General features: G+C 60.2%; 1 protein-coding gene across 4 annotated transcripts; it reads left to right on the top strand.

Moving 5' to 3' along the window:
• Positions 1-69: 69 nt before the first annotated feature.
• Positions 70-22,148, top strand: SMTN (smoothelin). 4 transcript variants are annotated; one of them, XM_068563708.1, is made up of 21 exons: positions 70-192; positions 1,911-2,041; positions 6,689-6,837; positions 7,211-7,304; positions 7,391-7,469; positions 7,578-7,675; positions 8,593-8,913; positions 9,002-9,074; positions 9,666-9,737; positions 9,818-10,339; positions 10,534-10,706; positions 13,803-13,955; positions 14,042-14,117; positions 15,195-15,359; positions 15,459-15,521; positions 15,728-15,794; positions 16,692-16,865; positions 17,072-17,186; positions 17,868-18,019; positions 18,978-19,141; positions 21,844-22,148. In XM_068563708.1, exons 2-20 carry the CDS (start codon positions 1,991-1,993, stop codon positions 19,120-19,122), a joined length of 2,742 nt encoding a protein of 913 aa, XP_068419809.1. In that variant the 5' UTR covers positions 70-192; positions 1,911-1,990; the 3' UTR covers positions 19,123-19,141; positions 21,844-22,148. The 4 variants fall into 4 exon arrangements, with proteins under 4 accessions (XP_068419809.1, XP_068419808.1, XP_068419810.1 ...); XM_068563707.1 differs by having other exon boundaries at positions 17,069-17,186; XM_068563709.1 differs by lacking the exon at positions 9,666-9,737 and having other exon boundaries at positions 17,069-17,186.
• The last annotated feature ends 155 nt before the right edge of the window (positions 22,149-22,303 follow it).

The following is a 22,303-nucleotide window of genomic DNA, read 5'->3' as shown; positions in this document are numbered from 1 at the left end:
GTGGCGCGGGGCGGGGCCGGCGGGGCTGCTGGCGCGGCTGGACGGGCGGCGCTTGCAGAATCCCGGGGACGGTTGCTGAGCGGGCTTGGTATCCCGGTCGCGGCGCCTTCCGCCTGACCGCTCCTAGTCCATCTGTTGGATCCCGAACGACCTAAGCTGAGCCCGTGCCGGACGGGCGGGCCGGACTAAGAGGTGAGTGTGTGGACCTCCGGGCGGCAGCAGGACCCCCGACGGGTCCGAGGGTGGAACCCGGATAGGTGGACTCCCAGGGTTCTGGGACTCCTGAACCTGCGAGCCCCCACCCATCCACAGGGGCTCTAACCCATGCGATAAAGTTCTGAGACCTGGGGGAAGGACGCTCACGGACCTCCAGGAGGCTCTACGACCCCCAGGGGTGCTAGTCTGTGGGGGCAGAAACCCTGAGGAAGCTCCTACATTCCTCTGAGACCCCTCGGAATCTTCGGGGACCTCACACTGTGTGACGGGGAGCCATAGAACTGGAGTGGAGCAGCGGCGGGAATCCCTGAGGAGAAAGAGACTTCCCTGGGAGTCCTAGATTCTGCATTAGGGACCCCTGCCCCTCAGAAGACATGGGAGAACTCAGAGTGTCCACAGAACCCAAGTCTGGCGATTGCTAAGTGAAGGACCCCAGCAGAGGGCGGCTGGGAGGTTGCTACCTGTCCGAGCCTACAGGGATGGGAAAAGCAAGCAGCGACTTGAACAGGCAGAGTCCGAAGAACCCCAACTGTGTGGACTAGGACCTCCCCCAGACCCATTCACCGGATGGGATGACTCGACAAGTGACTGTTCTGGGGAGGGGGAAGGGATGACTGAGTGATGAATCAACAGAAGCGGGGGCAATCCAGGGGCCATTTCAGTCACCATACATTAACTAAGCACCTACGGTGTGTCATGCTGTGGGCCCTCAAATTCCAGAAAGACATTAGGGCTGCAGGGGGAAGGAAAGAGCTACACTGGGAGGCTGGGCCAGGATTTAGGGGGCCATTTTGATAGGCAGTGATAGAGCAAGAGGGAGTGTCCTGAGCCCCTGAGGGCACTTTGGAAGGGGACTTCAGAAGCTAGAGGTGGCCAAGATTAAATCCATTCCCTGCCCTCTGGGTCTTTGGGATCCTCCTTCCCCCATGACAATCCTCTGGTCCTCTCCAATCCTGTTTGCCTAAGTCCAGAAGCTGGATGGATCAGTTTCTGAAGGCTCTTCCAGCTGGGGAACTGAATTCTAAGTGTGTGAACTGGCAGGAGGAGTGGGGTGCCTGGACACCTGGCTTCATTAGGTCAGGGCAGTTGGCATCAGGGGGAGGGTGGGAAAGGGAGGAGTGGAGAGGGGTGTGTACAGAGGGTTGTCCTCAAGAATTAGAAGACAGAATGTTACCTCCAATGGCTTAAGTTACCTGGGGGAATGAGAGTGGCAAAGGCAGCAAGGACTTGGTTATAGGTTTAGCCCGTAGCCAGAGGCTGAGCTTTTGGGGTGAGCTTTTGGGGCTGGGCAGGCCCTGGGGATGGGTGGTTGGGGCAGGAAGCTGTGGAGTGTGATGGTCACCCCCTGGTGGTGAGCACAGCTTGGGTGGGCCTTGCTGGGCCCTAGCTTCACAATCCAGGTCCCTACCCTCCCTGTTTGATGCTTAGATATGGCAAGGGCCCAGCTTAGGCCACACAGCAAGCTAGCAGTCCAGCTGGCTGGATGGAACCAGGGACTCCTACTCTTGGTTTGTTGAGTTTTCCAGCACACTACCCTAGGGCAGAGGGCACCTCCCAGCCAGGAGTCACATCACGTATAAGGATCAGACACCAATGGATAATCACGGGTTAGAGGGGGAAACTGAGGCACAAAGCCCAAGTGTCTGTGGTTTCTAGAGGCCCCAGAAGGCCTGATTCATGTCTGTCCCCTGCAGAATTCCCTGAGCTGGTGTCAGCTTCCAAAGGCACTGGGGAACTCACCAGGAGGGGACGGACGGAGCTAGGGGCCAGCAAGATGGCGGACGAAACATTAGCTGGGCTGGATGAGGGAGCCTTGCGGAAGCTGGTAAGTGGTTCCATTATCCCTACTATGAGGACAGACAAGACAGGCCAGAGAGGCAGGGCCTGTCCAGGATACCTCTCAGCTGACAAGAGGAGGTGATGGGGGAGGGCGCAGGAGAAGGGTTCCGGGGAACAGGGCTAGGCCTGTTCCGCGTGGCCGATGCAGAGGCCCTGGTGGCATGTGCTTGTCCATGACAGGTGCTGAGGCCTTGTTCCTCCCAGCCCCCCACTGCCACCACCTGTTTAAATAGTAACTGGTGAGGACTCACCCATGTGCAGTCACAGGTGTGGGGAGGCTGGATTTGCCTCTCTCAAGCAACAGCCTGGGCAGTACCCACCCCTGGAGGCTGGCCCAATGATAACAGTAGCAGCAATGATTAATAAGCCAGGGCACAGCAGGGAGCAGTCTGGGCGCTAAGCACACCATCTCACAGAATGGTTACAGTAGCTCCAAGGGCCAGGAGGACACTGTGGCTCAGAGAGGTGAAGTCACCTGCCCAAGGGCACCCAGCTCGGAAAAGGGTGTGCCAGGATCCAAACAAACCCCAAAAGGGGTCATGGGGGACCAAGAGACCTGGATAAGTCAAGTCCAGAAGAGCCCATAGAGACAGGGCTTGGGGACCCTTATGAACACTGTGACTTCTGTCATTTTTCCCACTCGGAGCCTCAGTTTCTTTATCTGTAAAATAGGAGGTGGGGGGAATGTGTGTGAACATAATACCTAGGCCCTACAGTTGGCATGGGGATGGAATGAGGCGTAGGCCCAGATCCTGGCATGGAAGAAGGATGGGCCCACTCTATCCCCTTTCCCCAGCTTCTTCTTGAAGCCCGCCCTCCCCCCCAACACACATACCGTGCACAGAGAGGATGTGGGGCAATATAGCAGGGCAGGCATGTGCCCACCAGCAAGGGCAGGGCGCACTGGAACTGGAAGAGGGGCCAGAGCTCCACCCCCCAGCCCCTGACCCTTGTCCAGGGGGTAAATTAAAGATTTACCTTCCCTGGGAGAAGGCAAATGACCCACCCCACCCCCATACCATTCCTCTGGAGGCAGGGGCTGGAGCCAGCTAGCTAGTGCCCAGCCACTGCCATCATCTACCCAAGGCACTCGGCCTCTGTGTCCTCGGACAGCACCTTAGACTTTGGGTGTCTGCCACCGCCACAGGCGCTGTGTGCAGCCTGAGGGAGATGGGTTTCCAAAGGGTCCCACCACGTCAGCTCGACCTCCCATCAGGAAGTCAGAATCCTAATGTGGTAGTGGAGAGAAAGCCAGGTCTTTGCTCATCCCCTTCTCTAGGGGTCCACTCTGAGGCTCAGGGTTCTCCAGCTGCCACCCCCCACCCCATGCGGGTTTCGGTGCTGGAAAAGGGTTTCAGAGAAGCCGGAGCATTGGCTGTAGTCCGCCCCCCCAACCCCGGCCCCCTCCCTGGGAAAGGACTAGCAAGACCCCGCCCCTCGTCACCGGACCCCGGAGGTCTTTCCCATTTCGGGACCGGGGTCCTCCACCGCCGGGCGCCCGCCATTACTGCGCCCCAGCGCTGCCGAGGGTCCCGCCCCGCGCGCCGGCCTCCTGGCAGGAACGGGGGCGTCCGGAGCCTGGCTCCTCCCCGCGGGGCCGGGCCTTATAAGGGAAAGCTGACCAGCGCCCCAGCGTCCGGCCGATTTGGGGACCCGGGGACCCGCTCCCAACCTCGGCTCCTGCACATTCCTGCGAACAGGGAGGGGGGCTCTGCGGGATGGGGACACCTGGGGACACGAGCACCACGTGCTCCTCCGCCACATATCGGGACGCCCTCCGCCTCGGTCCCGGGTTCGAGATCGGGCTCCGACACTCACTAGCTGGGTGACCTGCGGAAGCTGCTTAAGTCTGTGAACCTGGGTTTCCTCTCTGTAGCTGGGGATATTAAAGCAGGCGGAACCTGCGCGGCTTCCTGTCCTGCTGGCTCCGGGCTGGGCGCCTTGCACGGGGCTGCGTGGGAGAGGTGTGGGCGGTGCAGGCGGCTACGGTGGCGGGGCCCGCGGGCCTTCAGCGCCCCCTGGCTAGGCCACGCTTCACTGCCGGCCGGTCCCCCATCGGTCAACTGTAGGAGCTGGGACTGAGCGAATGCCTGGAAAGTCTCCTCCGTAGTGCTGGTGGGGAGACTGAGGCCCAGGAAGACGCCGGGGCCTGTCAGACGCCCCCAGCAGCGAGGGTACAAAGTACCCGGAGGCCCGGCCCCCCCCCCCCGGGAAGAGGAAGCACCCTCTTTCCTCCCAGGAGAATTTCACTGGGCAGTTTCGGAAACCCCCCCCCCCCATCTCCTTCCCTTTCCCCCAGTGGACAATGGCGCTTTGTACTTCCTTCCCTCCCAACAACAGTCCCCTCCACTCAGGATAGTGGGGCCTGAGAGGACGGGGAACGCAGGACACACATCAGGGACACTGTGGGCGGACCTTTGTCTCCAGGCCCAAAGGGAAGGGTCGTGCGGGAGGGTGACCAGAGGGATGAGGTTCTTCATTCCCCAACCCTGCCCCACCCACTCGGGGGATCACACAGAGGCTCCCATTTTCCAGAGGGGGACACTGAGGCTCCCAGGGGTTGCAGAAGTGACCAAGTTCCCACATCAAGCTTTTTTCAGGGAGGAGAACCCCATCTCTAGAGCCCAGGGGGTTGGGAAGGGACACACAGGAGACAAAGGGCTAGTCATTGCATCTCTGAGACTCTTTACCCTCTGCACAGGAGGGGCTGGACCAGCTGTCCCCTCAGGCCCGGAATCTCCTAGTGTACCACGAAGGGCTCGGGGCCTGAGTCAAGGCCAGGACTGAGGGTGGGAAGGTGAGCCTTCTCCACCCCCGCACATGATAGGCCCCCTTAAGCCCCAGGGCATCTCTAGTCCAGGCTGGAAGGGTCCCCGATATAGTACAAGGATCTTCAAGGTACCCACCATAGCAGACAGGCCCCAGCCACAGAGATATCCTCAGCCCAGGGAAGGCCCCGGAGTCATGGAAACCTGGGTTCAAATCCTGGCTCAGGTCACTTGACCATAAGCAAATCACTTCCCCCTGAGCCTCAGTTTCCTCATCTGTCAAATGGGAATAATAAATTGCCTAGGGTTTCTGTGAAGTTAGGACAAGTAAGGTGCTCAGCACAGGATCCGGCACATGGTTTCTCAGTAAATGTTACAGATGCCTCTGGGTATCTTGCCCTCACTTGCCCTCACTTCTCTCTCTCCCCTCCTGACTGGCTGGAACCAACCATACATAGCTCTGCAAGGCGGGGGGGGACCCCAAGTCACTGCTCGCATCCTCACCCACTACCCTAAAGGGAGGCCATTGTCCCGTCTGACAAATGAGATGTTAACCAAGACCAGGGATGTTAAGGATATGATCCTGACCACCCAGCCAGGACTGGATTGGGGCTGGAGCCAGCTGGGGGTCCTGGCTTGAGCCTTCCGGGGGCCCTCCCATATCTCCTCAGGAATGTGAAGACTGAAGGCTCCCTGGAGGGCTCTGTCACTTGTCTCTACCCTCTTCAGACTGGGACAAGTGAGCTCATGGCTAAGCTGGGCCAGCCCACACTCCCTGCTGAAACCTTTCCCCCTCCCACCAGGCTCCCCCGTGGAGCAGGAAGGAATGATGGGAGAGGAGGCTAAAAAGGAAGGGAGTAGAGGGTTCCTGGGCCTACCCCTGAATGATTTGGGGGTGGGGGCAGAGGAAATCACTTTGCCTATACTTGCTCCCACCTGGCACACACCCACACTGGAGGCTTATTTCTGCCATTATCTTCCTGGGGGCCCTGGGCCTGTCCTCTCTCCCTTGAGCCACAGAGGCTCTGTAGGGGGTAGAGGAGTGAGGGGGGCAACAGGATTGGCTGACTGCCCAGAGAAGGTGCCCTTTCCTGGACCTGGTTAGACCAGCCACCCCCAATTTCCCAGGGAGTGACAGGCTAAGAAGCTGGTGGGAGCACCTGTCCCCCATGGACACCCTCTCTAGGGCCCTGGGTGGACCCTAGTGCAGCTGCCTTATCTGTCTGGGGTGTTGGCCCTCCCACTCTGAGCCCCGGCCCCTTTGCCCCTTCAGTGGTGGCTAGAGCAGGACCAGTGCAGGGAGAACAATAGCCCCCAGCCAGGCGGGGAGCTATGACTCCTGAGGGCCTGCCCCTGCCTCAGTTTCCCCATCTGTCCAATGTGGACAAGGCTGCCACCCATCAGCAGGGCTGTGGTACTTTGGGAGTCTCTCGTGCTCACAGCTGGATTCCAGCAGCCCAATCACCCTTCCCTCCCCAGGGACACTGTTAGGGGCCCATAGGATGGCCTGCCTCCTCCTGCCACAACTCTCTGGCTCTTGGGGGTTTGATGAAGGGCTCTGAGAGGCAGGAGTCGAGTCACAGGAATGAGCGCCTGACTTGGCACCTGGCACAGGTGGGTGGTTGCTGGCTGCCCACTCTGTGAATCTTAGTCCACGGTGGGCTGTCCAGAAGCCCTCGCTGCATGATCTGAGTCTCCCCCTGAGACCAAGTTTGGGTGGGCAGGCAGGCACATGACAGGCTTGGGGCAGAGGGAGTGGAGACAGACCACTCATTGTGCCCCAGGCCGAGCCGTGGGCGGCCAGTGCCTGCCCTCCCTCCCTGGCAGCCAAAATGACCTGCCCCTCACCACCCTTTGCCCTGCAGCTGGAGGTCACAGCAGATCTGGCAGAGCGGCGGCGCATCCGCTCAGCCATCCGGGAGCTGCAGCGGCAGGAGCTGGAGCGCGAGGAGGAGGCCCTGGCATCCAAGCGCTTCCGTGCCGAGCGGCAGGACAACAAGGAGAACTGGCTGCAGTGAGTGGCGAGGGGTTGGACATGCAGGTGGGGCTGAATGTGCCAGGGCTCAGCTCGTGTTGTACAGGCAGGCATGAGCCAGGTGTCTGCTGCCCATCTGGGTGTGCAAATGGCAGCACAGGCATGCATTTGGAGTACACAGGGATGTTGGTGGGCACGGACCACGTGCCGGTCATGGTGTCCTGGCCACGCCCATGTGATATTAGCGCTCAGGTCCATGGGCGTGCATGTGCCAGCGTGTAGCCAGAGGGTGTGCACAGCTACCTGCCCCTCTGCCAAGGTTCCAGGTACCCTGTCCTGGCCTCCGCCCTCAGCCCACATCCTCCATGACCTGGCCCTGGCAATGGAGGTTATAGTCATGGTGTCCCTGTAGCTCTCAGCAGCGGGAGGCTGAGCAGCGGGCTGCTCTGGCACGGCTGGCAGGACGGCTGGAGTCCATGAGTGATGTGGAGGAGCTGACCACACTGGTGAGGCCTGGGCCAGGGCAGGGGATGGGGGCAGGGCAGGTGAAGACCTGCACTCCACACACCCGTGGCCCACCCCTCACCTACAGCTGCGAGGCGCTGCTGAGTACGAGGAACGCAAGCTGATCCGAGCTGCTATCCGCCGCGTGCGGGCCCAGGAGATTGAGGGTACGTGCCCTGCCCTGGCCCCACCCCTGCCCTGCTGCATGCTGCCCCCAGCAACCCCCCCACCCTGACCCCCTGCCACTCACCTGACACTTTTCCCTTTCCCTCCAGCCGCCATATTGGCTGGAAGGTTGTGCAGCGGGCGTCCCAACAGTGGCTCAAGAGAGGACAGCAAGGGGCGGGCAGCACACAGGCTGAACCGGTGTGAGGTAAGGGGTGTGGGCAAGGTCCTGTGCCCATGGATGCCAACAGCACAGAGCGCCTGTGTGTCTTTGCTAGATGGGTACTTAACTGAGGGGTCCCCCAGCTTGTGTTTGGGGAACAGTGGGACTCTATGTCAGGCCTCTGCCCACTCTCCCAGGCAACTTCTGGTCACATGTCTCCACTCCAGAGTTTGTCTCTACCCAGGCCTCCCCCGCAAAGCCAGCTTGTCTACACTGCTCCCAGGTTCCTGACTGTCTCTCATTACCACCCTGTTGACCTCCCTGCTGGCCTCCCCGCTTCCACGCCTACCTTCTACCCCCACGCTGGCCATCCAGCCTCCACTCAGCAGACAGAGGGATCTCCCTGAAATGAAAATCAGACCCTGGTACTTGCCCAGCTTAAACCATCCGAGGCTGCCCCTCCCCTTCCGGACAGCCCACATCCTTACCTTGGCTTATCAGGTCCTGCTGTCAGGGGCCAGTGTCAGCTCTGTTCTCCAGGGAGTGTGGGTGAGAGGTCGGGTCGTGCAGGTTCCCTAAGTGGCCAGCAGAGGCCGCTGGGTTCCTGGTCCTGGCAGGACTAGACTACCCACTAACCCCGTAATTAACCAGGCAGAGGCCAGGGGTCAGGGGCCTCCACGCCAGAAATCAATTAAGTCTGGGAGTCCCCAGCAGGTCTCCTGCTGTCCCCAACCCCTGCCATTAGGATCTGGTCATCTCTGAACTGCCCTTGACTAGGCAGTGCCAAGAGGTTGGGAAGTGGGGATCAAAGACCGCCCATGGTGTGCCAGTGACCGTGCTTGTGCAGGTGTGCCTGCAGGAAACCGTGTCCAGCCCCTCCGCTTTGCATGCCCTGCCCTGGGTGCCTGCCAGCCTGGAGAGCCTTGGCCACATCCTGTGGGTCTCCCACGGGTCTCCCGCAGGTGCCGAAGCCAGAGGAACAGGAGCAGCAGGCAGAGGTCCCAGAGCCAACCCCGACCCCCAGTGGCACCAGCTATGACGTGACCACAGTGACACTACTGCTTCGGGCCCCACCTGGGGGCACACCCAGCTCACCTGCCTCAGCCAACAGTTCACCCACCACTACCTCTCCTGAGCCTCCACTGGAGCCTGCCGAGGCCCCATGCCCTGCCACTGAGGCTCTGGGCAGCCCCGAGCCACCTCCCAGCCCGCCCAGGGCTGCCAGCCCTGAGCCCCAGGAGCCTCCAGCCACCCCCAGCACGGAGGGGCAGGTGGTCAACAAGGTGAGTCTAGATGAGGGGCAGGGATGCCAGGCGGGTGAGCTCCCCAGTCTGGGAGTCAGGCCCTGCCCATGCCGTGTCTCCCCTGCAGCTTCTGCGTGGCCCCACAGAGCCCCCTGCTGCCCACGGCCCTACCAAAGGTCCCTCCGACACAAAGAGAGCAGGTAGGGTTCCAGCAGAGATAGCTAGGGGCATCTGCCTCCCTGGGCCTCCCCTTCCCTGCCTGGAAAATGGGTTCTCATGCCTAGATGGCTCCAGTGCCCTCAGGTCCAGGCAGGCTCTGACACGCCTCCTGAGGTGTCCCCGCCCCCGCCCACTCCCCCACCCATGGCCAGAGGCCTCCCTGCAGCCTTGAAAGGCAACAGGCCTCAGGCACATTCTTTTCCCCAATAAGGGAGTGCGCCCATCTCCCAGCTGGAGCCGTGGGCAGTGCTGGCCAGGGGGGTGTCCACCATCCCCATCAGCAGGGAGAATCTGGGCACCCTTCCTCCAGCCCAAGCCTAGCCGCAGCCCCCAGGACTGTCCAAGTTATCCCAGGGTCGGGGAATGAGGGGCCTGTAAGAGAGACGCAGCTGAGTGGGGAGGCCAGGAGCTGTGGGAGGTGCAGGATGGGCTGGGGAGGCTGGGGAGGTTGAGGTGCAGGAAGGGGTTGGGAGGCTGAGGAGGTGTGGAAGAGAGGACTATGAGAGGTGGACCCCACCATCCACTCCTCTCTCTGCTCCCACATGGCCGCCACCGCCTTCCCATGCTGCCAGACCTAGCTGGCCCTCGCCCCTGCCAACGCTCCCTGTCTGTGCTGAGCCCCCGCCAGCCAGTCCAGAACCGAGGTACTGCCAGTTCCCACAACCCCGGGCTCTGGGCAGTCCCTGTCCCATCCAACCACTGACAGCCCTCCTGTCCCTTCTAGAGCCTACCCCCCTTGGCAGTGGACCTTCCCCGTTCCAGCGGGCTGGCTCCGTACGGGACCGTGTGCGCAAGTTCACATCCGATTCTCCTATGGCTGCTGGGCTCCAGGAAGGCCCACTCCGGGCAGCCCTAGGTCCCTCGACCCCTGCAAGGCTCCCAGGCTCCTCCCACATCAGCACCACCCCTGCCTCCTCCTCCAGGGGCCCCTCCTCACGGGGCCCCAGTGACACCTCCTCCCAGTTCAACAAGGATCAGCGAGGAACAGCCCGGCCCCTGGCCCAGCTTCAGAGCTGCCCCAGGGAGGAGGGCCCCAGGGGGCGGGGCTTGGCTGTCAGGCCCCTTGAAAACAGAGCAGGGGGGCCCATGGCCCGCTCAGAGGCGCCCAGTGCCCCGCTAGCCGTGGCCGTGGGCACTGCTGAGCCAGGGGCCAGTATGAAGACCACATTCACCATCGAGATCAAGGATGGCCGGGGCCAGGCCTCCACGGGCCGGGTGCTGCTGCCCACAGGCAACCAGAGGGCAGGTAGGCCTCCCCACTGCCTCCCCACTGCTGGGGATGACTGCCTGCAGCCACCCAGCTCTGCACATAGGACAGGTGCTGTGGTCAGGGCTCAGGGTGTCTCCAAAGGGTGCACTGGGAGCGACGGGCGCCATCAACCTGGACTGGCATTACCCTCACCCCACCTGATCCTGACCGTAGTCCTTCTCCCTATCCAGAACTGACGCTGGGGCTGCGGGCGCCCCCCACCCTCCTTAGCACCAGCAGTGGGGGCAAGAGCACCATCACCCATATCAGCAGCCCTGGGAACCTGGCTCGGCTGGGCAGTGTCACTCACGTCACCAGCTTCAGCCATGCCTCCCCTGGTAGCCGAGGAGGCTGCAGCATTAAGGTGAGCCCTTCCTCACCCCACCAGCCTCACCATCAGCCACCTCATGTAGACTGCTTCAGGGTGCAGGGCTCTCAGGGCTCCTCTGCTCTGCTCTTCCCCTACTGCACACACGGGAAACTGAGGCCCACAGAGAGAAGGTGACCACAGTCCACAGCCAGTTGGTGGCAGAGCTAGGGCCAGACCCTCGCCTATCAGCCACTAGACATGTCAGAAGCTCACTCTGTACTGGCCTTAAGCTTCCCACATGATGATCTCTGGTCCTTACTCCAGAATTGGTCGGTTCATTCCTCGTGAACAGATGGGAAAACTGAGGCTCAGAGAAGGGTAATAAGGGCTTGCCCCCTCTTCCTGTAGCAGCCCCAGTGGCCCTGCTCCCAGCCTATACTGAACCTCAGCCCCAAGGTGTAGAGCCTCTCATCTGCTCATCCAAGATCAGCCCGGCCCGTTAGGAGATTGGAGATTAGTGATTACCATCTGCGTCAACATCTCGGGGTTGGGGGGGCTCGGCAGAAGCACTGAGGGGACAGGCAAGGGGGTGCCAGTCAGGTGAGGCAGCAGCCTAGCAGGTGCCACGGGAACTGAATCTGCCGCACCCTTCCATTATTCATTCTGGAGCCCGGGATCAGCTGGCTGGGAGCTCAGCCTGGGAAGGGATCCCCAGCGGGCCGCCCAGCTGCCCAGGTAATGGCCTCTGTGCTGTTCCAGGGGCTGAATGGGACTTTGAGGTGAAAGGGCTAGAGCCAGCTTTGGGCTTTCTCAAGGGTGACAGGGAGAGGGTGGGGGCAGGAAAGCACCCTTCCGCTCACAGAGCAGGACCTAACTGCTCTCTGCCAAGGGAGTGAGGAGAGGGTGGCTGAGGCCCTTGGGGTGGATGGGAGGTGCCACAGGGAGTGCCGGGTATGACCACCTACTTGCCTCAGTTTCCCCAACCAGAACCAAGGGGAGGCAGATCGTGTGCCTGTAATGCACTTGCTCAGAGTCTGTGGTTGGATCTGAGCACCAGAGGCAGGCAGAGGACATTTATCTCAGGGACAAGGCACTTGCTACTGCAGATTGCTTGAAGTCCCGCCTCTCTGTGCCTCCATTGCCCCCATCGGTTCAAGGCTTTCTAAAACAGCATGGCATGACGACAGAGGACGCAGGCTCTGGAGTCTGGCAGATTGGGTCCTCACGGCTAATGCACATGGTGGCCCAGACAGGCCCATGCCTTGCTCCCTGCCTCAGTTTCCCCACCTATGGGGCATGGGGCCCCGGCCTCGGCAGTCCTTCAGAACCTGTGCAGACTTGCTGTACTGCCAGTCTGTGATTTCTGCAGGGCCAGGGCCAGGCCTGGCGGTCCGCCTGCTTGGGCAGGCTACCCCTCCCCCACTGCCCCCTTCAGAGGGAGCCCAGAATAGGTTTCTATTTGGGCTACAGCCCCAGCTGGCAGGTGGCGGGCTGGGAGGCCAGCAGGGGCGGGGCAGGCCCACTGCCCTTGCCTTCGCCCTCAGGCCAGCTGCAAAGACTGACTCTGCCAGACAGAAGCAGCAGTCCCTACCACTGCCCCCTTCGTCACCCCACCGTAGAGCCCCCACCATCACCATGCCGGGGGTACCGGGGCCCATGTCTGAGCTGGCCGCAGCCCTCGAGGAGAGATTGGGCCGGGCGTTGGAGGAGCTGCAGGCAGTGGCGGAGGCAGGCCGGGCGGCAGTGACCCAGGCAGCTGAGGCAGCTGCCTCGGCTGTGGAGCCGGTGGCCAGGGCAGCTGAAGAGCTGCGGGCGGAGACAGCAGCGCTGAGCCGGCGGCTGGATGCGCTGGGCAGGCAGGTGGAGGTGCTGAGCCTGCGGCTGGGGGTCCCGCTTGTGCCTGACCTTGAGCCCGAGCTGGAGCCCAGTGAGCTGCTCCTGGCTGCTGCCGACCCTGAGGCCCTCTTCCAGGCGGCCGAGGATGCTGGGACCCCTGTGGCCCACCCGCCTGCCTTCAGCACCCGCCGCTGCTCCTCTGCAAGCCCTGCCCACAGCAGCAGTCTCGTAAGTCCTTATGGGCTGCAGGGAGGCGGGTGGTTTTGAGCCAGGCTCTGCCTCTGCTCAGTGACCCTAGGTGGCCTACCACCTTCTCTGAGCCTCAGTTTACCTATCTGTACAGGGGACTGGGGCACTAGCGCTCCAAGACTGAGGCGAGATGTTGCCAGGCTCCTGGCCCTGAGGCACACGTGGCAGCTGCCCTGGCAGCCCCTGGCCGGGGCCCAGCCTCCAGCCCCACCCCCACTCCCTGCCCCTGCCAGGCCGAGCCTCCCTGAAGCAGCTGCCACCTCGGCTCTCCTTACCCTTACAGCAAATAGAGAGGCCCTGCCAGAAGGGAAGGGGCTCTGATAGTTGGGCTGGGGGCTTGTCTGCAAGGGGCTGGGAAGATGCCCTGGGAGGGGTGGGGGGCTAGGTTGGGGTTGGAGGCCCCTTAGTGGGTGATTCATGCTAGGAGGTGTGGGGAGCAGGGGTGAGCTTCAGAGAGGACTTGGCTCTGGGCAGCCCCGGTCAGACACCTGGTCAGGAGCCTATGGGCCCTGGTCCAGCTCCCTTGGTGTGTTGAGGGCGGGCATGTGCTGCCTGGGCACTGGCCCAGGAGGACCCAGGCTTTGGGAACAGGCAGGACAGAGAACAGCCTGCCTGGGAGGGGACTGGGAATGAAGCCGCAGAAGGAACTCAGATTCAGGAGTTAGGCTAGCTTCAGCTCAGATCCCAGTCTGCATCACACTTATAGAAGGACTGTGGGCAAGTCATGCAGCTACCCTGAGCCTCAGTTTTCCCTTCTGTTAAATAGGGACAGTTAAATACCTAGTGTTCATACAGTGCTCACCACTGAACGGAAATCACCATTATTGCCTCCCTTAATTGTATTAAGACAGTTGTGGGTACATGGGAAGCCCTACAACAAGGCTCTCAGTGCCTCTTCTGTGAGCCTGACATCAACATGGTCATCCTTGGGCAGGCAGTCCAGCTGGCTAGTGGTATTTCAAAGGCTGTGCCAGAAGCCCCAGGGCCTGGCCCCCTGTCCTTTGGGGCATGGTTGGTTTCATTTACACCCCTGCTTAAAGTCCATGCCCTCTCCCCACCACACAGATGGAGCCAGAACCAGCAGAGCCCCCCTCTGCAGCAGTGGAGGTGGCCAATGGCGCTGAGCAGACACGTGTGGACAAAGCACCAGAGAGGCGGAGCCCTCTGAGCGCCGAGGAGCTGATGGCCATTGAGGATGAGAGTGTCCTGGACAAGATGGTATGGCCAGATCTGGTGGACTGGGGGTTGGCAGGGGCCGGGGCCAGCAGGCACCAGATAGGCAATGACAGGGACTCTGTCTGCAGCTGGATCAGACTACGGACTTTGAGGAGCGGAAGCTCATCCGGGCTGCGCTACGTGAGCTCCGACAAAGGAAGAGAGGTAGAGAGCCCGATGCCCTGCCCCTAGATCCAGCTGCTCCCCTCACTGGGGTCCATTCGTGGACACTCCGGCTCAGTAACGCCCTCCCCAGCTTCTTCTCTAGACTCAGCGTCTCCTTTTCTAGACCCAGCTCTTCCCTTGCCTCCTTCCCCCAGATCCAGCTGCTCCGTTCCCTAGCTGCTTCTCTCCCGCTTCCTAGACCCAGAACCAGCTTCTCTTCTCCTTCCTAGACCCAGTTACTCTCTCCCCCAGCTACTCCTCCTTGCTTCTCCAACTTCTGTCAAGTACTCCTTCCCTGAATCCAGATACTCCTTCTCCCAGCTGCTTCTCTCTCCTCAAGGTCCACTGATGACCACCTTAGCCTCTGCTTCCTCCCTGCTTCCCCTTCCCTGAACACAGCTACTTCCTCCCCGGACCCAGCTATTCCTTCTTCCAGATTCTAGATTCATTTGCTTCTCCAGATACTCTCAATTACTCCCACTCTGGATCTAGCTGCTTCCTGCAGGGCCCATGGATGGCCACCCAGCCTCTATGCCCACCCACCTACTTCTTCTTTAGGCCCAGTTACCCCCTTTGTCAGCTTCTCTCCCAACTACCCTTTCCCTGGATCGAACTGCTTCTCAGATACCTACAATCACTCCGTCCGTGGATTTAGATATTTCTTCCTCTAGCTGCTCTTCTCCCTGCTAAGACCTATTTGAAGGCCCGCTCAGCTACTGCCCTGACTCAGCTTCTCCTTCCCTGGCCTCTGCTGCTTCCTCCCTAGATGGAGATACTCCCTCTGGACTCAGCTACTCATTCCCACAGAAACTCCCTTCTTGGATCCAAATACTCTCCCTTTGAGTTCAACTATTCCATGTCCCCTTGTTTCTGAGTGCACCACACCCCGCCATTCCCTCCCAAGTTATAGCTACCCCCTCACCCCCAGCTACTCCTAGAGAGGGCCGTTGTCCCCTGTGTCTTCAGTATTGCTAACAAGTTGCCCTCCACCCCATCTGTGTGCCCCGTGTGCCCGTGCATATGTGCTTTGTGGGCGATGGTGGCCTTCTGGGCATGCGTGGGGCATTCCCCGCCCAGACCAGCGGGACAAGGAACGGGAACGGCGGCTGCAAGAGACACGGGCCCGGCCAGGGGAGGGCCGTGGCAACATGGCCACCAAGACCGCCACGCAACACAGCCAACAGACAGCCGACGGCTCAGCTGTCAGCACTGTCACCAAGACCGAGCGGCTCGTCCACTCCAGTAAGGGGCCGAGCAGGGCTCAGGGCTCAGGGTGGGAACATGTCTACCTTGCTGGGCCCTGTGCCCCTCACACCCTTCCTCTCATCCCTGCCCCTGCAGATGATGGCAGACGGACGGCCCGCACCACCACGGTGGAGTCGAGTTTTGTGAGGCGCTCAGAGAGTAAGGCCGCCCGGCGTCTTCTCATGCCTGCCTGCCAGCCCACCTTCCTCAAACTCTCTCTTCGTACTTCCATCTGTGTGTCTCTCTGTCCAGCCATCACTTTCTCTTCTCTGCCTGTGGCTGCCTCCATCCCTCTACCAGCCTCCTGCCCCATCTCCCACATCCAGCCCAGGACCTCACGCTGCTCCCCTTCCCCTTTCTTGCAGATGGTGGTGGCAGCACCATGATGCAAACTAAGACCTTTTCCTCTTCATCATCCAAGAAGATGGGCAGGTGAGCACAGGTACCCACTCCCAGACCACGGAGGAGTGTCTCAGGGGACCTCACTGCACACCCATTCTACAAGAGGGGGCACAGCCAGGGAGGGGCAGACTGGGAGTCAAACCACTCCTGCTTGCCTTGCCATCTCACCTAATTCTCAACCGCACCATGGGGGAGGCCAGAGATTTGCTCGGGGTCTTAGAGAAGCCTCCCCACCACACTGAGCTGCTGGTGGCACTGCCACTTCCCAGTGTCTGCAGACCACGTCCCATGTCACAGAGCATCTTTACATCTTAGCCCCATGAAGGTGGGATACACCCTATGTTATAGAGCATTTTGGGGCAGGTAGGATCAGAATTCAGGCTGGGAACCAGAGGGGTCCAGGAACTCTGAGTCAGAGACTTATGTTCAAGTCCTTGCGCTGCCCCCCATGCTCTCTGAAATCTAAGGCGAAAGGCCTCTGTTTCCTCATCTTCAGTGGAAGTGGTAAGAGTCCCTCCATACTCTTGTGAAGTTTAAAATGACACATAGAAAAGGCTCAATAGACACGAGCTATTATTATTATTACCATTACTATTATCACATTGGTTGTCATTATTAGTTGATAGGGCCCAGAATCTAAGCTCACCTGTAACCTGACGATACAATGAGCCTTCGCAGAAAACTCCCCAGGGTCCAAGTCTGTTGAAAAGAGCTTGGCTCCCATTTTCTTGTCGTTTGAGCCTCAGTCTACTCTTCTGTAAAATGGGTGTGATGAGAGCACCTCCCTTGCTGGCCGGCGTTGCCGGTGGTGAAAATACCGCAAGAGTGTAGGGTCTGGAGTGTGACAAGACCCCTCCCTTGACTCGTGGAGATCGAGGCTCAGGAGCGGCCCTCCTCGGCCCTAACAGTGGCATACCCACCCCTCAGTATCTTCGACCGAGAGGATGAGGCCAGCCCGCGGCCCGGCAGCCTAGCGGCGCTGGAGAAACGCCAAGCAGAGAAGAAGAAAGAGCTGATGAAGGCGCAGAGCCTGCCCAAGACCTCGGCCTCCCAGGCGCGCAAGGCCATGATTGAGAAGCTGGAGAAGGAAGGCGCCGCGTGGTGAGCAGCAGTGGGTGGTGCGGGGCCTAATGACCTCACGGGGCGGGGTCTGGACTGTGGGGGGCGGGGCCAGAGACGAGAAGGGAGCGGCTGGAGCTGTGGGGGGCGGGGCCTGAAGGTAAAGAAGGCGGGGCTGGGGCCTACTCGGTGGGCCGATGGAGGAGGCGCCCCTTGTAACCCGGCTCCCGACACCGCCCCCGCAGCAGCTCTGGCGGACCCCGCGCAGCTGTGCAGCGCTCCACCAGCTTCGGTGTCCCCAATGCCAACAGCATCAAGCAGATGTTGCTGGACTGGTGCCGAGCCAAGACGCGTGGCTACGAGGTGAGCTTTGTGAGACCAGGTGGCCAGGCTAGGGCCTCCTCACCCTCACAAGGCCCCAACTGCAGCTGTACCCTTCACAGCCACCATGTCTGGCAGGGAAGATGGGAATTCCTCTTCTGGGATGAAACAGGCTCAAAGAGGACGCATAACATGCCCTAGATTCCAGGATAAGTGATTAAGTGGCAGGGCCTAATGACAGCCCTTGGATGGTGGGCACGGTTCAGGGCCAGACCCCACCCTTAGAGTCCCCTCCTCATTGCTCTGTCGGAGGCACTGGGTAAATTTCTGTACATAAGGGAAGGAGTGATGAGGGCATGACCATGGCCTTAGCTGGGCGGTGCTGGGCCTCTTGGTCACTCTGTCCCCCTAAGCAGCAGACATGGGAGTTAACAAACTGAGTTGGAGGAGGCTACCTACTGTGCAACCTTGAGCAAGCTACAGGGCCTCTCTGAGCTCAGTTGCCCTAGATCTGGATTACCAAAACACTGGAGGGTGAGGACTTCCCCAGTGGTCCAGTGGTTAAGACTCCACACTTCCACTGCAGGGGGCATGGGTTTGATCCCTGATTGGGGAAGTTCTGCATGCATGCTGCATGGTGTGGTTAAAAAACAAAACAAAACAAACAAAACACTGGAAGGTGGAGGACATAGGGGAGCTCACCGGTCTTCCCACTACCCATAGCATGTGGACATCCAGAACTTCTCCTCGAGTTGGAGTGACGGGATGGCCTTCTGTGCCCTGGTGCACAACTTCTTCCCTGAGGCCTTCGATTATGGGCAGCTCAGCCCACAGAACCGGCGCCAGAACTTCGAGGTGGCCTTCTCATCTGCCGAGTAAGTGTGGGTCCCAGCCCTGCTGGTGTCAGCTGGGCATCTGGGGCTGGGCATCTGGGCCGGGCCCAGCTGCCCCGAGGCCCCCTGGAGCTGGTCAGCTGCACTGTCATTCAGCAGCTGAGACCCCCTTCCCCAGAAAGCCCCCATCCTCTTCCACCCCACCCACCTGTTGCTGAGCGTGCCAGGTGCCCGCCGGAACGAAGGAGCCAGAGGCCCGCCTACCAGCCCGGGCCAAGGCCCATCAGGTGGCCCTGTCCATATCCCCTCCATCCTCCCTCTGTCCCCTTCTCCCTCTATCTCTCCCTTTCTCTGTCCTGCTCTCCTCCCACTATCACCAGAGCTTCCTGCTCCCACGGGATCCCGGCTGGAGATTCCAAAAGGAGGATCCTGGCCCGGGCACCGTGCCCGCCCAGCCTATATAGGTGTTGCCAGAGGCTTATATAGGACATCAGCAAGCCCTCCACTTTGGAATCGTTGCCCCATCTGCTCACCTCACCCTCAGCACCCTCCTCCATTTGTCTTTCTCTATCTTTCTCTTTCTGGTTTCCCCCCGGATTTCTCCCTCTTTCTCCTCCCTCCACCTCCTCTCACGCCTCCCTCACCCCCCTCCCTGGGGCACAGCCCTCCTCTCCAACCTCAGCGCCAATGCCATCGCCCCCACCCCTTGTTCCCTCCCGCTTGCCCCGAGAGTTGTCTGCACCTGTGACTGATCTGGCCCCCCACCCCTGTCTGCATTGCACACCATTAGTGATGGGTAGTGAGCGGCACGTCCACAATGGGGAGGGGGCATGCGGGGGGCTGACAGACTGCAGCACTGAGAACGTAACTGAACTCATGTCTCTGTGTGTGTATGTGTGTGTCTCTCTGTTCTCCTCCCCTCTCTCTTCTCTGCCTCTTCCCCTGCTGCCCCACTCGGGCCCCGCCCCCCTGCCCCTTCCCGGCCCCCTACCCTCCCCAGGACCCATGCGGACTGCCCGCAGCTCCTGGACACAGAGGACATGGTGCGGCTTCGAGAGCCTGACTGGAAGTGCGTGTACACGTACATCCAGGAGTTCTACCGCTGTCTGGTCCAGAAGGGGCTGGTAAAAACCAAAAAGTCCTAACCCCTGCTGGGGTCCCACGGTGAGGAATGCCGCCTTGCTCCCCTGTCCCATTACGCTGCCCCGCTGGAATCTGCTCAGTGGGGCACAAAGAAAAGCTGGGGAAATGGCGGGAGTGGGGGTGGGGAAGCAGGGGGACCCTGAGAAGAGCTAGAAGGAGCCAGGCATGGCCTTAACTTCTGTTCAGGACCTCACAGTCAAGACTATTCTCCTCAATGGGCAGTGATGAGCCAGGTGGGCAGGACTGAGATGGAGGAAGCCCAGGAGGCCATGGGATCCCCCGGGAGATACCCAACCCAGCTGGCAGGTCCAGGACAGCTCTCAAAAAAGTGCAAACTAAGCTGGCATCTGAATGACAAGTTCAGGCTAAAAGAGGGAGAGGGAGTTCCAGGCAGAGGGATCAGCCAGTGCACAGGGGTGGGGTCGAGGGAGGTGGAGGGCATGGCACACCCAGGAAGGGAAGGAAGTTTATTTAGTCTGGATGTGAGGGGGAGGAAGGGGTCACAGTCAGGAGTCTGAACTTCCTTCTGAGGACAAGAGTCATAAAAGGTTTGCAAACAGAGAAGGGATGTATGTGGTCTGGTAGCATTGAAGAACAATCTTTGAGTGAGGCCTGGATGAGGGATGGGGAGGGAGGGGACGGACTAGACAGCTAGAGAAGCTTAAGCAGAGGGATGGGCTTTTTGATGGACCCATTGGGGAGGGAGAAGGAGGGTCAGGGAAGCCTCCCAGGCCTCCAGTTTGTGCACTGGGAAGTTGGGGGTGCCATGCTCCAAGCTGAGGAGCTCAGGAGCGAGGCCAGTTTAACAGGAAGTTATTTCTGGTGGGGGTCCTGGATCCCCAAGCCAGCTGTGGCATTTCCTGTCTGGTCATCTCACCTCAGGGCCACAGTAGAGAATTCAGATCCTGAGCTAACTGCCCATTACAGACCAGGAGCTCAGAGGAGAGAGGTGGGCTCAGAGTGTGCCAGGGGTTGTTAGGTCAGAGCTAGGGCCAAAAACTGGAACTCCAGACTCCCCACCTTGTGGCTGTTTTCCTTGCCCCATCACTTTTCCCACCCATTTTGTAGGGAGAAGAAAAGACGAAGGCCCAGAGGGAGAAAGGGGATTGCCTAAAGTAATGTGAATCAGGGACAGAACTAGCAGTGCACTCAGATGCCCCTTGGGGCCTGGAGCCATTGTGGGGGGCCGCCCACTCGTGCACACATATACTCAAAGAAGCTGTCCAGGTGAGGGAAAGATGGGCATGGTGCTGTCTCCAGGTCATATATGGACTTAGGAGCTGCTGCCCAGCAGGCCAGCCTGGAGGGAGAGGGGCCCAGTCCGGCCCTGTTCCAGTTGGAAAGTGTGACTCAGCCGTGCTGTTGCTCGAATTGCCTGGTGTTTGGCCTGTCACTGGGGCAGATGGAGCCCTGAGCCGTGAGCCCCGGTGTAAACAATGGCTTTATAAGGTCTCCAGGGAAGACACCAGAGATGGGAGGGAGCTCCACTTTGGGAGAGGCCAGGATCCCTGGGGAGATAGCCACAGCTGGAAGAAGCTGCAGAGAGAGGCCGCCTCTTCACCATAGTACAGCTGAAACAAGCTGGGGCAGAGACGACCTCAAGGGCACATAGCACGTCAACAAGAGAGTCAGAAACCTCTCACTCATCCTAGGTGCTTCCAAGGACTCAAATGAAGCAAAGAATGACTATTCTATTGCGGAAAAATGGGGAAACTGAGTCACAGGGCAGGGTTTTCTCTAGCTTCCACAGCTGGCCAGGAGTAGATCCTTGACAGAAACAGGTCTCCTGCTTCCCAGGTTTCTTCCCCAAAGGAGTCCTGGTGAGCTGAGAGTAGGCCCCAGCCCTTAACATTGTTTGACCTTGAAGGTCTGACCTTGAAGGCACAAGATGGAGGGTAGTCCTGGGCCCTTGGGTGTCTTGGGAACAGGAGCAATTCCTGCCCTCATGCCTTCCCTGCCAAAGGAAACTCAACAACAGTGCTAACTATATGCCAGGCATGGCACATAGGAGGGAGCAAGTCCTGCCCCTGAATGTGATGTAGTTGGTCCAGTTTGTACTGATTGGGACACTCATCTGCTTCCCCTGCTCTACCCAAGCGGGTAATAAGGGTTAAAGAACTGTCTCTCAGACATACACACACACCTCCCTGGCCACCATCTCACACAGCAGGGATGTCCCTTGAGGCAGATGGGGGTTCTCAGACTGCTCTACAGGAGGTATCAAGCCAGGGAGCTGGCAGATAATCCTGGGCCCAGAGGGTCACTGGAGTGGGTCCTGGGTGCAGGGAAAGATTTGAGGCCCCTTGGGTACAACAGCCCAACTGAGAGGCTTGTGCCAGCTGGAGTGTGCCATTGAGGGTGAGAAGGAGGCAGCCTTCCAGAGAGAAGTGGGCGGGGTCTGGAGTGAGGACCTCCCCAGGGCTAGGGGTTGAGACCCCAACCCTGCGCTGGGTCTGCTGTGCCTGGGCGCTGGGATGGGGCAGGGACCTCCTCCTTCACCTCCACGTGCCTTGGCCTTGCTCCCCACAGAGGTGCCTCCAGGCTTGGGTGGGTGGGGCCTGGGGCTTCTGCCTTCCTAGAAGGCTTTCCCCTCATTCAGTCGATCAGGAGTCGAGTTTATGGAAGACCAGCGGGCTGCGGCGTTGTAAAGACCTCTGGGTAGAGGGTCGCCGCAAGAGTCGGGGCCGGCACTGACAACCACCCCCGTGCCTCCCTCCCCGCAGGATGCTGGTGGACTGCGTACCCCTCGTGGAGGTGGAGGACATGATGATCATGGGCAAGAAGCCCGACCCCAAGTGCGTTTTCACCTACGTGCAGTCGCTCTACAACCACCTGCGGCGCCACGAGCTGCGCCTGCACGGCAAGAATGTCTAGCTTCCCCGCCGCCCGCAAGGCCGCAGCGGCAAGCTGCCCCCACCATCCAGGCACCGTCCCCTCCCTGTGCGCCTGCCCACCGCTGCCCTGTCTGTCGCGACACCTTCCCACGCATACACACGCAGCGTTTTGATAAATTATTGGTTTTCAACGACCCTGATTCCTCTCTGCTTCCCTTGGGGGGGCTGAATGGAGGGCAGCTGGGCAAGGTGTGCCCACGTCCCCACTCTGGCAGCCAGGCAGCTGGGGATGCAGGGTCTCCCATGGGTATTCGGGGAGCTCTTATTCCTCACCCGCCCGCAGCAAAGA

Source organism: Eschrichtius robustus, chromosome 14 (genome assembly GCF_028021215.1).
Source record: "Eschrichtius robustus isolate mEscRob2 chromosome 14, mEscRob2.pri, whole genome shotgun sequence".
Classification (NCBI taxonomy): Eukaryota; Metazoa; Chordata; class Mammalia; order Artiodactyla; family Eschrichtiidae; genus Eschrichtius; species Eschrichtius robustus.
The sequence above is the reverse complement of the archived record's forward strand: the minus strand, read 5'-3'. Positions and strand labels throughout refer to the sequence as shown.

What these genes read in the sequence shown, in the direction of transcription:
- SMTN (XM_068563710.1), top strand. Translation starts at nt 1,991, where the DNA reads ATGGCGGACGAAACATTAGCTGGGCTGGATGAGGGAGCCTTGCGGAAG. An exon ending in CACAGGCAACCAGAGGGCAG is followed by an intron (nt 10,340 to 10,533) that starts GTAGGCCTCCCC and finishes CTCCCTATCCAG; the next exon opens with AACTGACGCTGGGGCTGCGG. An exon ending in TTTTGTGAGGCGCTCAGAGA is followed by an intron (nt 15,522 to 15,727) that starts GTAAGGCCGCCC and finishes CCTTTCTTGCAG; the next exon opens with ATGGTGGTGGCAGCACCATG.